The 13,688-nt window shown below is 47.8% G+C and overlaps 1 protein-coding gene across 1 annotated transcript in view; it reads left to right on the top strand.

Moving 5' to 3' along the window:
• Positions 1-12,978, top strand: part of LOC123763107 (galactosylgalactosylxylosylprotein 3-beta-glucuronosyltransferase S) — a 48,010-nt gene extending 35,032 nt beyond the window's left edge. The window contains exons 5-8 of the mRNA XM_069302194.1: positions 6,703-6,799; positions 7,319-7,432; positions 7,817-7,990; positions 11,107-12,978. Of these exons, the coding sequence (XP_069158295.1) occupies positions 6,703-6,799; positions 7,319-7,432; positions 7,817-7,990; positions 11,107-11,220 (499 nt within the window). The 3' untranslated portion in view covers positions 11,221-12,978. The remainder of the gene's footprint in view (positions 1-6,702; positions 6,800-7,318; positions 7,433-7,816; positions 7,991-11,106) is intronic.
• The last annotated feature ends 710 nt before the right edge of the window (positions 12,979-13,688 follow it).

Here is a 13,688-nt window from a genome sequence, read left to right as displayed (position 1 = left end):
ACTTACCTATCAGTGACAACGGGGAAGTGAGGTCTAGCTCTTGGTGCCCCGCCTACTGGCCTTGATGAACCTATTGCGTTAAGGCTTAACTCTTCTGACACTCAATATCTTTGTCGAACCTTTGCTTAAAGTTGTGGGTGGAGGTGGCTTCCACAACTTCTTCTCTCAGTGCATTCTCCTTGTTGACCAGCCGTACAGGGTATCTTGAGGTTGTCTTGAGATGATTTCGGGGCTTTAGTGTCCCCGCGGCCCGGTCCTCGACCAGGCCTCCACCCCCAGGAAGCAGCCTGTGACAGCTGGCTAACACCCAGGTACCTATTTTACTGCTAGGTAACAGGGGTATAGAGTGAAAGAAACTTTTGCCCATTGTTTCTCGCCGGCGCCTGGGATCGAACCCAGCTCAGCCAGGAGTCTGGTAGTAAATATCTACACATTTTTCTGTTTTAGTTTTATGCTTTACACTGCCAGGATTCCAGGCCGGTGCTGCATATTCCTGTACTGGTCTAACATACGTTGTGTAGATTACCTGGATAGTGGCCTGATTTAGGCTTCTAAACGGGTGTCTAATGTTTGCCAGCGTCACATATGCTGCCGATGTCACCCTGCCTGTGTGTGTACCGCTGGTGTTAGTGATGGTATTATATACACTCCCAAATCTTTCTCAGATTACTGCAATTACCGTCCATTAATGGTGTAGACACCTTCTGGTCTTCTTCCTTCCCCATCTTCATCACCTTACACTTATTAGGATTGAACTCCAGCAACCATTTGTTATGCTCTCATGGAGTTTGGGTTTGTAACATTCTGCAGCTCTCTATTTTACATTCCTCATAATTTTGGCATCGTCCGCAAACATTGACATGTATGAGCTCACTCCCTCGAGGCGATCATTAACTTAAATTAGGAACAGCAGTGGTCCCAGGACCCCTCCTTGGGGGACCCCACTTGTTACAGTCCTCCAGCTGGAGACCTCGTCTCTGACTCTTTGTCTTCTGTCCTTCTTCTTGAGGTTATCTTGAGATGATTTCGGGGCTTTAGTGTCCCCGCGGCCCGGTCCTCGACCAGGCCTCCACCCCCAGGAAGCAGCCCGTGACAGCTGACTAACTCCCAGGTACCTATTTACTGCTAGGTAACAGGGGCATTCAGGGTGAAAGAAACTTTCCTTCAGGTATTCCCTTACCCAGTTTAGTCTCTTCCCAATTTCCCCAGCTTGCTTCTCCATCTTGTTCACGAGACTCATGGGAACAGTTTTAAAAGCCTTTTGACAGTCCGGGAAAACGCAATCTACCCAACTCTCTTTTTCCTGTCGTATTGTAGTATATTATTCTTGAAATTATCTTGAGATGATTTCGGGGCTTAGCGTCCCCGCGGCCCGGTCCTCGACCTCCCTTTTGTTACACACCCCCAGGAAGCAGCCCGTAGCAGCTGTCTAACTCCCAGGTACCGATTTATTGCAAGGTGAAGAGAAACATCAGGTTGAAAGAAACTCTGTCCATTTGTTTCCGCCTCCACCGGGGATCGAACCCGGAACCTCAGATCTACGAATCCCGAGCGCTATCTACTCAGCTGTCAGGCCCCTGTCATAGAACTCGATCAAGTTTATCAGGCATGACTTTCCCTTCCTTAACCCATGCTGTCGTTCTGCTGCGCAGTTTATCCTCTCTAGATGCTCCATTGTTCTCGACCTGATTACTCCCTGGAAACACAAACCGAAACTGTCTCTATTTTCCGCTTGTTACAACTTGTAATAAAGTTGTTACATCTTGGCTTAAAGTGTTTATGACGTATTAGAACGTTGTTACAACTTGCTATATTGGTTGTTATAACTGGTTAGGAGGTGTTAAAACTTGTTCGAACGTTGTACCAACGTCGTAGTTTCGGTGTGTGTTTGGAGGGCTCTCTCTAGCTCTTCACAGGGAATACTTGTCAGTAACACTGGTCTGTAATGTCCCATCTCTGTCCCCCTTTGTTGAATATTGGAACTATATATGTCTTTTTCCATGATTCTGGAAGAATTCCAGTTTCGAATGTTTTATTAAGAACATCAGTGAGTGACACAGCACCTCTGCAGCCTCCTTCCGTAGCTATGGTTATCTTGAGGTTATCTTGAGATGATTTCGGGGCTTTAGTGTCCCCGCGGCCCGGTCCTCGACCAGGCCTCCACCCCCAGGAAGCAGCCCGTGACAGCTGACTAACTCCCAGGTACCTATTTACTGCTAGGTAACAGGGGCATTCAGGGTGAAAGAAACTTTGCCCATTTGTTTCTACCTCGTGCGGGAATCGAACCCGCGCCACAGAATTACGAGTCCTGCTCGCTATCCACCAGGCTACGAGGCCACTGGTGACCATTAAGTCTGGCCCAAATGATTTTTATTGAATCTAGTTCTATCAGGTGTTTTTTAACCTCTTCCAATCTGACTACTATGTCATCCAGTGTTTCCTCTGGGCTTTCATCACTCAGGTCTGGTCTCCACATTAGTTCCATTGAAAAGACCTCCTGGAATCTTTTGTTTAGTTCCTCACACACCTCCTTGTCGGTTTCCGTAACACTTCCCCCCCTGCCTCTTTAGCCTTATCAGGTGGTCTCTGCTGTTTTTCTCCTTATATGGCTATAAAAGAGCTTTGGTTGATCCTTAGCTTTCGCTGCTGTGTCATTTTCAAATTGTCTCTCAGCTTCCCTCCTGACTCTGGTGTAACCATTAACCAACTCACTGTAGTTGGTCTCTATTTTCCTCTGGTCCTAACCCTCTGTACTTCTCCGTGCTTTTAAGTTCCTCTCGAGTTGTCCTGTTCCTCTCGAGAAATGGGAACAGAACCCTTACAGAACTACGGAACTTAGATTTACAGAACTACAGAACTATAGGACTTACATAGACTACAGAGCCCTTACTGTAATCTCCAGATCTGTAACCTAACCTAACCTTAGCCTGTTTCTTGGTCTATCCAGTTCCTTTAGTTCCACTGTGTACTGGAGGACGATAGTGTACAGTATACTATAAAAAAAAAATGTTTATTTAGGTAAGGGACATACATACAATAAATTTTTACAAAGATTGGTTGACTTATAGGTAGAGCTAGTACATACAATGCCTAAAGCCACTATTACGCAAAGCGTTTCGGGCATAACATCGTCCTATATTGTATACTAGATATAGTATAGGTCGATAGATAGGTCAGTTGCCTCTCTGGGCGTGTCATGCTACGTTCTTCTCTGTGTCTGTGGCAGTCTTGAGGAAACACCATGTTTAGTGTTGCTGGTGAGTCGTCATCTCTTATTTTTGTTTATCCTTATCCCTTATCCTATATCTCTATCTTAGATAGTGGTGGTGGTGGTGGTGATGGTGGTAGTGGTTTTAGTGGTGTTGGGTAGTGGTGATAGTGGTAGTGGTCGTCTAAGTGGTAGTGGTATTGATGGTAGAGTTAGTGGTGGTGATAGGAGTGGTGATAGTGGTAGTGGTGATTGTAGTCGTAGTGATGGTGTTGGTGGTAGTGGAGGTAGTGGTGATGGTGGATGGTGGCGAGCATTAACGAGTCTTGTGTAACCATGACAACATCTCCCCCCCTTCCCCACACACACACCAGCTATCCGCCCACATTACATTTGCCTCACGGCCGACATCCATCCTCCTGTGGGCAGAGTAGGCCCCCAGCTGCACCTGCACTCCCTCCACCCATCCTTCATGCACCTGTGGTCCCTCCACCCATCCTTCATGCACCTGTGGTCCTTCAGCCCATCCTTCATGCACCTGTGGTCCCTCAGCCCATCCTTCATGCACTGTGGTCCCTCAGCCCATCCTTCATGCACCTGTGGTCCCTCAGCCCATCCTTCATGCACCTGTGGTCCCTCAGCCCATCCTTCATGCACCTGTGGTCCCTCAGCCCATCCTTGATGCACCTGTGGTCCCTGCCAGGCTGGCCAACATATGAACGCCTTTTAGAAACTTGTGTAAGGAATCATTCAGAACTTTGTATACCACATATGCCAGACCAATCCTGGAGTATGCAGCTCCACCATGGAGCATAAGACTGAACTGGAAAAGGTTCAAAGGTTTGCCACCAGACTAGTACCCGAACTGAGAGGTATGAGCTACGAGGAATTAAACTTCGTCACTTGAAGACAGAGGAGTTAGGGGGACATGATCACCACATACAAGATTCTCAAAGGAATTGATAGGATAAATACAGACTAACACAAGGGGACACACGCACTATGGGATACAGGTGGAAATTGAGCACCCAAATGAGCCATAGAAAAAATTGTGTCAGAGAAGTTGACAAATGGAATGCATTAGGCAGTGATGTGGTGGAGGCTGACCCCATACACAGTTTCAAGTGTAGATATGATAGAGCCCAGTAGGCTCAGGAATCTGTACATCAGTTGATTGACAGTTGTGAGGCGGGACCAAAGAGTCAGAGCTCAACCCCCGCAAGCAAAACTAGGTAAGTACACACACACACACACACACACACACACACACACACACACACACACACACACACACACACACACACACACACACACACACACACGATGATCGTAGGAGGCTACAAGATGACCTAGACAGACTGAGTGAATGGTCCAACAGATGGCTGCAAAAGTTCAACCCGAGTAAATGCAAGGTAATGAAACTAGGCGGTGGAAACAGGAGGCCAGACACAAGATATAGAATAGGAGATGAAGTATTTTATGAAACAGACAGAGAGAAAGATCTAGGAGTTGATATCACAACAAACCTGTCTCCTGAAGCCCACATAAAAAGAATTACATCTGCAGCATATGCGAGGCTGACTAACATCAGAACAGCCTTCAGGAACCTGTGTAAGGAATCATCCAGAACCCTGTATACCACATATGTAAGACCAATCCTGGAGTATGCGGGCCCAGCATGGATCCCGTACCTTGTTAAGCACAAGACGAAGCTTGAAAAAGTTCAGAGGTATGCCACTAGGCTAGTCCCAGAACTAAGAGGCATGAGTTACGAGGAAAGGCCGCGGAAAATTCATCTCACGACACTGGACGACAGAAGAGTAAGGGGAGACATGATTACAACCTACAAAATTCTCAGGGGAATTGACAGGATACATAACGATAAATTGTTTAACACTGGTGGTACGCGAACAAGGGAACACAGGAGGAAACTGAGTACCCAAATAAATCACAGGGACGTTAGAAAGAACTTTTTCAGTGTCAGAGTAGTTGACAGATGGAATGCGTTAGGGAGTGATGTGGTGGAGGCTGACTCCATTCACAGTTTCACATATAGGTATGACATAGCCCATTAGGCTCAGGAACCTAGCAGTACATCAGTTGATTGACTGTTGAGAGGCGGGACCAAAGAGCCAGAGCTCAACCCTGGAAGCACAAATAGGTGAGTACACAGTGAGAGGGGAGACATCAGAGTGGCGAGATGTCACCAGCGGAGTCCCACAGGGCTCAGTACTTGGACCCATCCTGTTTCTAATATATGTAAACGATCTTCCGGAGGGTAGAGACTCATTCCTCTCAATGTTTGCTGATGATGCAAAAATTATGAGAAGAATCAAGACAGAGACTACAGGATGACCTGGACAAACTGGAGGAATTGTCTAGATAATGGCTGCTAAAGTTCAACTCAGGAAAGTGTAAAGTAATGAAATTAGGCGAAGGGAGCAGAAGGCTGAACACAAGGTACCATCTGGGAGGTGAAATCCTGCAAGAGTTAAATTGAGAGAAAGATGTGGGGGTTGATATCACACCGAACCTGTCCCCAGAGGCCCACATCAAAAGGATATCATCAGCGGCATATGCTAGGTTGGCCAACATAAGAACTGCCTTTAGAAACTTGTGTAAGGAATCGTTCAGGACCCTGTATACCACTTATGTCAGACCAATCTTGGAATATGCAGTTCCAGCCTGGAGTCCATACCTAGTTAAACACAAGACAAAGCTAGAGAAGAATCAGCGGTATGTCACCAGACTCGTCCCAGAACTGAGAGAAATGAGCTACGAGAGAAAAAAAAGGAGCTGAACCTCACATCCCTGGAAAACAGAAGAGTAAGGGGAGACATGATAACCACCTACAAAATTCTCAGGGGAATTGACAGGGTGGACAATGACAAACTCTTTAGCACGGGTGGAACACAAACAAGGGGGGGACACAGGTGGAAACTTAGTGCCCAGATGAGCAACAGAGACATTAGAAAGATTTTTTTCAGTGTCAGAGTATTTAATAAATGGAATGCATTAAGTAGTGTTGTGGTGGAGGCTGACTCCATATACAGTTTCAAATATAGATATGATAGAGCCCAGTAGGCTCAGGAATCTGTACACCAGTTGATTGACGGTTAAGAGGCGGGACCAAAGAGACAAAGCTCAACCTCCGCAAGCACAACTAGGTGAGAACACACACACACAAACACACACACACACACACACACATGAGCCATAGAGACGTTAGAAAGAATTTTTTCAGTGTCAGAATAGTAGACAAATGGAATGCATTAGGAAGTGATGTGGTGGACGCTGACTCCATACACAGCATCAAGTTAGATATGATAGAGCCAAATAGGCTCAGGAACCTGTACACCAGTTGATTGACGGTTGAGAGGCGGGACCAAAGAGTCAGAGCTCCCCGCAAGCACAATTAGTTAAGTACACACACATACGCACGTGCAGAGGACGGTCACGTGCACAATAAGAGAGGAAGTGTGGTGGTGTTACAGACGGGAGGGTCTCCGCTGGCTGAGGCAGGAGGCGACCCACGGCGTCCTCTACTTCGCTGACGACGACAACTCCTACGACGTCCGACTCTTCCATCAGGTGGGTCTTGAGTACCTGGCTGGCCTTCTTATAGGTGGGTCCTCTTCCTGTAGGGGGTGGGACTTCTTCCTGTAGGGGGGAGTGGGACCTCTTCCTGTAGGGGGGAGTGGGACCGCTTCCTGTAGGGGGGAGTGGGACCTCTTCCTGTAGGGGGAGTGGGACCTCTTCCTGTAGGGGGAGTGGGACCTCTTCCTGTAGGGGGGGGGGGTGGGACCTCTTCCTGTAGGGGAGGTGGGACCTCTTCCTGTAGGGGGGTGGGACCTCTTCCTGTAGGGGGAGTGGGACCTCTTCCTGTAGGGGGGTGGGACCTCTTTCTCGCTCCGCTCTGAGCTGGGCAAATGTTTCTAAAATGTCTTATATATAAAATTATATATTAAACGGAATCGGGATTTCCCGAACGTAAAGTCCAAACTGATCACATACTGGTCCCATGTAACCACATACCCGTCCCACGTAACCACATACCCGTCCCACGTAACCACATACCCGTCCCACGTAACCACATACCGGTCCCAACAGATCAGGCAGACGAAGAAGGCCTCGGTGTTTCCCGTGGGGATGATCCTCGAACTGGGCGTCAGCTCTCCCATCGTGCGGGGCGGGAAGGTGGTCGGCTTCCATGACGCTTTCCAGGTACCTAGAACTCCTCTTTTTGTCCGCTAACACCTTTGTAACGCCTTCCAGGTGAGTCTCCCCCTATACGACATCTTCCAGGTGAGTCTCCCCCTATACGACATCTTCCAGGTGAGTCTCCCCCTATACGACATCTTCCAGGTGAGTCTCCCCCTATACGACATCTTCCAGGTGAGTCTCCCCCTATACGACATCTTCCAGGTGAGTCTCCCCCTATACGACATCTTCCAGGCGAGTCTCCCCCTATACGACATCTTTCAGATGAGTCTCTCCACCGATGAATGATCAAGGAATCAACATTTGTAGAATAAATCCTCAGGGGCGGAAGTAAGTAAGTATCCGCCGCGTCACAGTCCTGAGATCGAGTCCTGTCTTCTTCCTCAGGGCGGAAGGAAGTTCGCGTTGGACATGGCGGGCTTCGCTGTCAACCTGAGGCTGTTGCATGCGAACCCAACGGCCACCGTCCCTCACCGAGTCTCCTACCTCGAGGATGGCTTCCTCAGGAGACTCAGGCTGGAACTGGAAGATCTTGAGCCTCTAGCCTCAGGCTGCACCGAGGTTAGTCAGTCAGTCAATCAGTTCTCAGACTGTTGCCAGGTTAGTCAGTTTTACAGACTGTAGCTAGGTCAGTCAGTCCTGCAGACTGTAGCTAGGTCAGTCAGTCCTCAGACTGTAGCTAAGTCAGTCAGTCCTCAGACTGTAGCTAAGTCAGTCAGTCCTCAGACTGTAGCCAAGTCAGTCAGTCCTGCAGACTGTAGCCAAGTCAGTCAGTCTTGCAGACTGTAGCCAAGTCAGTCAGTCCTGCAGACTGTAGCCAGGTCAGTCAGTCCTGCAGACTGTAGCCAGGTCAGTCAGTCCTGCAGACTGTAGCTAGGTCAGTCAGTCCTGCAGACTGTAGCCAGGTCAGTCAGTCCTGCAGACTGTAGCTAGGTCAGTCAGTCCTGCAGACTGTAGCCAGGTCAGTCAGTCCTGCAGACTGTAGCCAGGTCAGTCAGTCCTGCAGACTGTAGCCAGGTCAGTCAGTCCTGCAGACTGTAGCCAGGTCAGTCAGTCCTGCAGACTGTAGCCAGGTCAGTCAGTCCTGCAGACTGTAGCCAGGTCAGTCAGTCCTCAGACTGTTTTTATACCATTTACAGCTTAGAACACGAAGCCCTTTTCAACTTCGTACACGAAGCCATTTACAGCTTAGAACATGAAACCATTTACAGCTTAGAACAGGAAGCCATTTACAGCTTAGAACACGAAGCTATTTACGGCTTAGAACACGAAGCCATTTACAGCTTAGAACACGAAGCCATTTACAGCTTAGCACGCTTGAAACCCAAGCACGCCACTCTCTCTCTCTCTCTCTCTCTACAATCACTTAGAGCTCTATAGTGATGCTTTGTTCAGTCACACAAACATTGTTTACAAACCGTTCGCGCCGCGATGTGTTTGTTCAGTGTGAACACTGAGGTCAGGTGTTGAACGAAGGAATCAACGCAGAAGGGCCTGATGACCCGCACGAGACACGTATTTATAACTTCTCAAACTTATTCATATATATACAAGTGTAGCCTTTGCTAGACGTGTATATATATATATATATATGGTTTGATATCACTTGTAGAGTACGAGGCCGTTTTAAATATTGCATTCATTACTTCGTGTATAGTCGCCGAGACTCGTTTACGATCAATAATACTGAATCACCTGTCCGTGGTTCAGTATGTTATACTGTACCACCGGTGTATGGTGCTGTATGTTATGTGTATCTTCTGGCCCATGGTACAATATTTAGTCATTCACAACACAGTGTCAGGATCCAAGGAGTGCCGGACCAACCGGGCTGTGGTGGGTATGTGGGCCTGCGGGCTGCTCCAAGCAACAGCCTGGTGGACCAAACTCTCACAAGTCGAGCCTGGCCTCGGGCCGGGCTTGGGGAGTAGAAGAACTCCCAGAACCCCATCAACCAGGTATCAACCAGGTATCAACCAGGTATCAACCAGGTATCAACCAGGATTACAAATTATGAACAGGGGAAAATATTATTATTTGTTGTGGGTTATTTCTCCATGTTGGTGTAGGACTAGTGTTTTAACATAGACTTAATGCTTCAAGTCAGGGACAGTGTGACCTCCCTGTTGACCCCAGTGTGACCTCCCTGTTGACCCCAGTGCGACCTCCCTGTTGACCCCAGTGTGACCTCCCTGTTGACCCCAGTGTGACCTCCCTGTTGACCCCAGTGTGACCTCCCTGTTGACCCCAGTGTGACCTCCCTGTTGACCCCAGCGTGACCTCCCTGTTGACCCAGCATGACCTCCCTGTTGACCCCAGCATGACCTCCCTGTTGACCCAGCATGACCTCCCTGTTGATCCAGCATGACCTCCCTGTTGACCCAGCGTGACCTCCCTGTTGACCCCAGTGTGACCTCCCTGTTGACCCAGCGTGACCTCCCTGTTGACCCCAGTGTGACCTCCCTGTTGACCCCAGTGTGACCTCCCTGTTGACCCCAGTGTGACCTCCCTGTTGACCCCAGTGTGACCTCCCTGTTGACCCCAGCGTGACCTCCCTGTTGACCCAGCATGACCTCCCTGTTGACCCCAGCATGACCTCCCTGTTGACCCAGCATGACCTCCCTGTTGATCCAGCATGACCTCCCTGTTGACCCAGCGTGACCTCCCTGTTGACCCCAGTGTGACCTCCCTGTTGACCCCAGCATGACCTCCCTGTTGACCCCAGCGTGACCTCCCTGTTGACCCAGCATGACCTCCCTGTTGACCCAGTGTGACCTCCCTGTTGACCCCAGTGTGACCTCCCTGTTGACCCAGCGTGACCTCCCTGTTGACCCAGCGTGACCTCCCTGTTGACCCAGCGTGACCTCCCTGTTGGCCCAGCATGACCTCCCTGTTGACCCAGCATGACCTCCCTGTTGACCCCAGTGTGACCTCCCTGTTGACCCCAGTGTGACCTCCCTGTTGACTCCAGTGTGACCTCCCTGTTGACCCCAGTGTGACCTCCCTGTTGACCCCAGTGTGACCTCCCTGTTGACCCAGCGTGACCTCCCTGTTGACCCAGCGTGACCTCCCTGTTGGCCCAGCATGACCTCCCTGTTGACCCAGCATGACCTCCCTGTTGACCCAGTGTGACCTCCCTGTTGACCCCAGCGTGACCTCCCTGTTGACCCAGTGTGACCTCCCTGTTGACCCAGCATGACCTCCCTGTTGACCCAGCATGACCTCCCTGTTGACCCAGCATGACCTCCTTGTTGACCCAGCATGACCTCCCTGTTGACCCCAGTGTGACCCTGTTGACCCAGCTTGACCTCCCTGTTGACCCAATGTGACCTCCCTGTTGACCCCAGTGTGACCTCCCTGTTGACCCCAGTGTGACCCTGTTGACCCAGCTTGACCTCCCTGTTGACCCAGTGTGACCTCCCTGTTGACTCCAGTGTGACCTCCCTGTTGACCCCAGTGTGACCTCCCTGTTGACCCCAGTGTGACCTCCCTGTTGACCCCAGTCTGACCTCCCTGTTGACCCCAGTGTGACCTCCCTGTTGACCCCAGTCTGACCTCCCTGTTGACCCCAGTGTGACCTCCCTGTTGACCCCAGTGTGACCTCCCTGTTGACCCAGTGTGACCTCCCTGTTGACCCAGTGTGACCTCCCTGTTGACCCAGCGTGACCTCCCTACAGGTACTAGTGTGGCACACCAAGACACAGCGGGGCAGGAAGCCCAACATGGACAATGTTCCGGGTGAACACTTCGACACCAACTTGGTCCAACTCTACCGCCACCTTCTGCGCTGACCCGCCTCTCCCAACTCCGCGCAAGTCGTCGGCCAGTCTGCAGTTGTTTACCGACCCAGAACCCCCCTCCCCCCCCACCCACTCCACCTTCGTGCCTGGTCCTTCCATGCAGCGGCCGACCCCATTGATGTGAACCGACTGTGTCTTCAATTGTCGGGGTTCTCAATACACATATGAATACTATTATATATTAGTTTTTAGGTACTTGACAATTATTTGCATTTGCAGGTTGTGGGAAACCTGTCATCGAGCCAGGCTCGTTAAAGCTGCGGCCATGCCCCCCCCTCCCCTCCCCCCCTAGACACATTCATCAGTTCTAACATGTTGTGTATTAGAAATAGAGAAATAGGTTTGTTCTCATAAGTTAATATTACAATAGTATTACATTACATTAAAGTTCTATGTATAATTAGGAATAGGTTAGGTTAGGTGTTCAGGTTCCGTTGGCAAATCTGTAAAGACATCACGTGGCAACCTCCCGCCAAACACACACCGAAACTACGACGTTGGTACAACGTTAGAACAAGTTTTAACACCACCTAACCAGTTATAACAACCAATATAGCAAGTTGTAACAACGTTCTAATACGTCATAAACACGTTAAGCCAAGATGTAACAACTTTATTACAAGTTGTAACAAGCGGAAAATAGAGACAGTTTCGGTTTGTGTTTCCAGGGGTTTCCAGGTTTCCAGAGGACAGGTCCTCTGACCAAGGCTATTCCATCCAGCGGTCGACCCCTATTGATGCTTTCATAAATGTTATAATGCTGTTCATTCAAGCCCGTCCTCATAAACAGAGACCCAAAGTCCATTCCATGCACCCGCCAAACCCCTTGTTTATGAATGAAAAACGGTTTACACGATTCACAACTGATGACGTCCAAACACTTCCGGAAGAAGTGCTTCACTGACGAATTTTGTTCGAACCACAACGTTCTATATGCTTCACCCACGTACTACAAATAAAAATAATCGCCAACAGAACCTAAACACCTAACCAAACCTATGCCTATATATGCACAATATACTAATATATTATAATATTAATTTATATTTGAGAACATTCCCGTTTTGAATGAATAGCATGTTAACATTTATTAATGCATCTTTGGGGTCGACCGCTGGATGGAATGGACTTGAGTCGAGGACGGGTTGCGTGAAGTATCTATCGAGAGTTAGTTGTCATACTCATTATTTATAAGTTCACTGACTTTATATTTAAAAACTCTTTCCTTGAGTTTCGTTGAAATGTCTAGACAACATATAAATGTCTAGACAACATATAAATGTCTAGACAACATATAAATGTCTAGACAACATATAAATGTCTAGACAACATATAAATATAAAATTACATGATTTACCTGTTTAACACAAGGGCCACTAACCCTAGTAGCCTCGACGAAGACAGGAAGCTGGCGGCTTGTCGAAGGTCATTTGCCTTGAGAATTAAAATAAAAATAAATTCAATTGACCAGACCACACACTAGAAGTTGAAGGGACGACGACGTTTTGGTCCGTCCTGGACCAATCTCAAGTCACAGTCGACTTGAGAATGGTCCAGGACGGGCCGAAACGTCGTCGTCCCTTCACCTTCTAGTGTGTGGTCTGGTCAACATAATTTAGCCACGTTATTGTGACTCATCGCCTGCAAACCAAATTCAAATTAAAAAAAAAAAAACTTAAATTTAAAAATAAATTAACCTAATCTACCTTAAATTCAACAAAAAATAAATAAAAATAATGAGTATTGAAACTAGTTTTATTCTTCATCTCAGAACGTGTTTTCTCAACAATATTCAGTAGACTCACCCGCTCGTAAGTCTCTCAATAATTCCTTTCGTCGGGGACAGGAAGCTTTTAAATATATGTATATACGCTAGGTATACACCATCGTGGGAGTTCCATCACCCCAACCACTTGGGCTGGACGGTAGAACGACGGTCTTGTTTCATGCAGGTCGGCGTTCAATTTCCCGACCGTTCGGGGAATCCCCGTTCTCGCACTTGCTTATAGTCAATATCTTGCTTAAGAATAAGTGCATATGTGACATACTAATTTATTGTGAATATTTGAGTTTACCTTGAAAAGCTGAATAGAAAACCATAGCCTAACCTAACCTTCTTAGTATGTTAAGATATTACAATTAGTACTGAACCTATACCTATATTGATTTTACAGCTTTATAAAAACTATAAAACAAAACTTAAATATTTAAATAAATTGTAAAGTAACTCAGGATATTGTCAAATTTTGTATAAAATCTCTATTGTTTAATAAAACTGAGAGAAAAAGTTAATGCCTTGAAAAAAAAAACATGGTTTGGAATATGTCACATATGTACTTATTTATAAGCTAAATAGTAACTATAAGCAATAAATCATATATGTGCTGTTTTGTGCGAGAGCAGGTTGCAGTGGTTGGGCATCATTCCTTTCCCCCGTCCCATCCCAAATCCTTATACTG

The sequence above is a fragment of the Procambarus clarkii genome, chromosome 47, assembly GCF_040958095.1.
Source record: "Procambarus clarkii isolate CNS0578487 chromosome 47, FALCON_Pclarkii_2.0, whole genome shotgun sequence".
Taxonomy (NCBI): Eukaryota; Metazoa; Arthropoda; class Malacostraca; order Decapoda; family Cambaridae; genus Procambarus; species Procambarus clarkii.
This window is presented reverse-complemented; position numbering and strand designations above follow the sequence as displayed.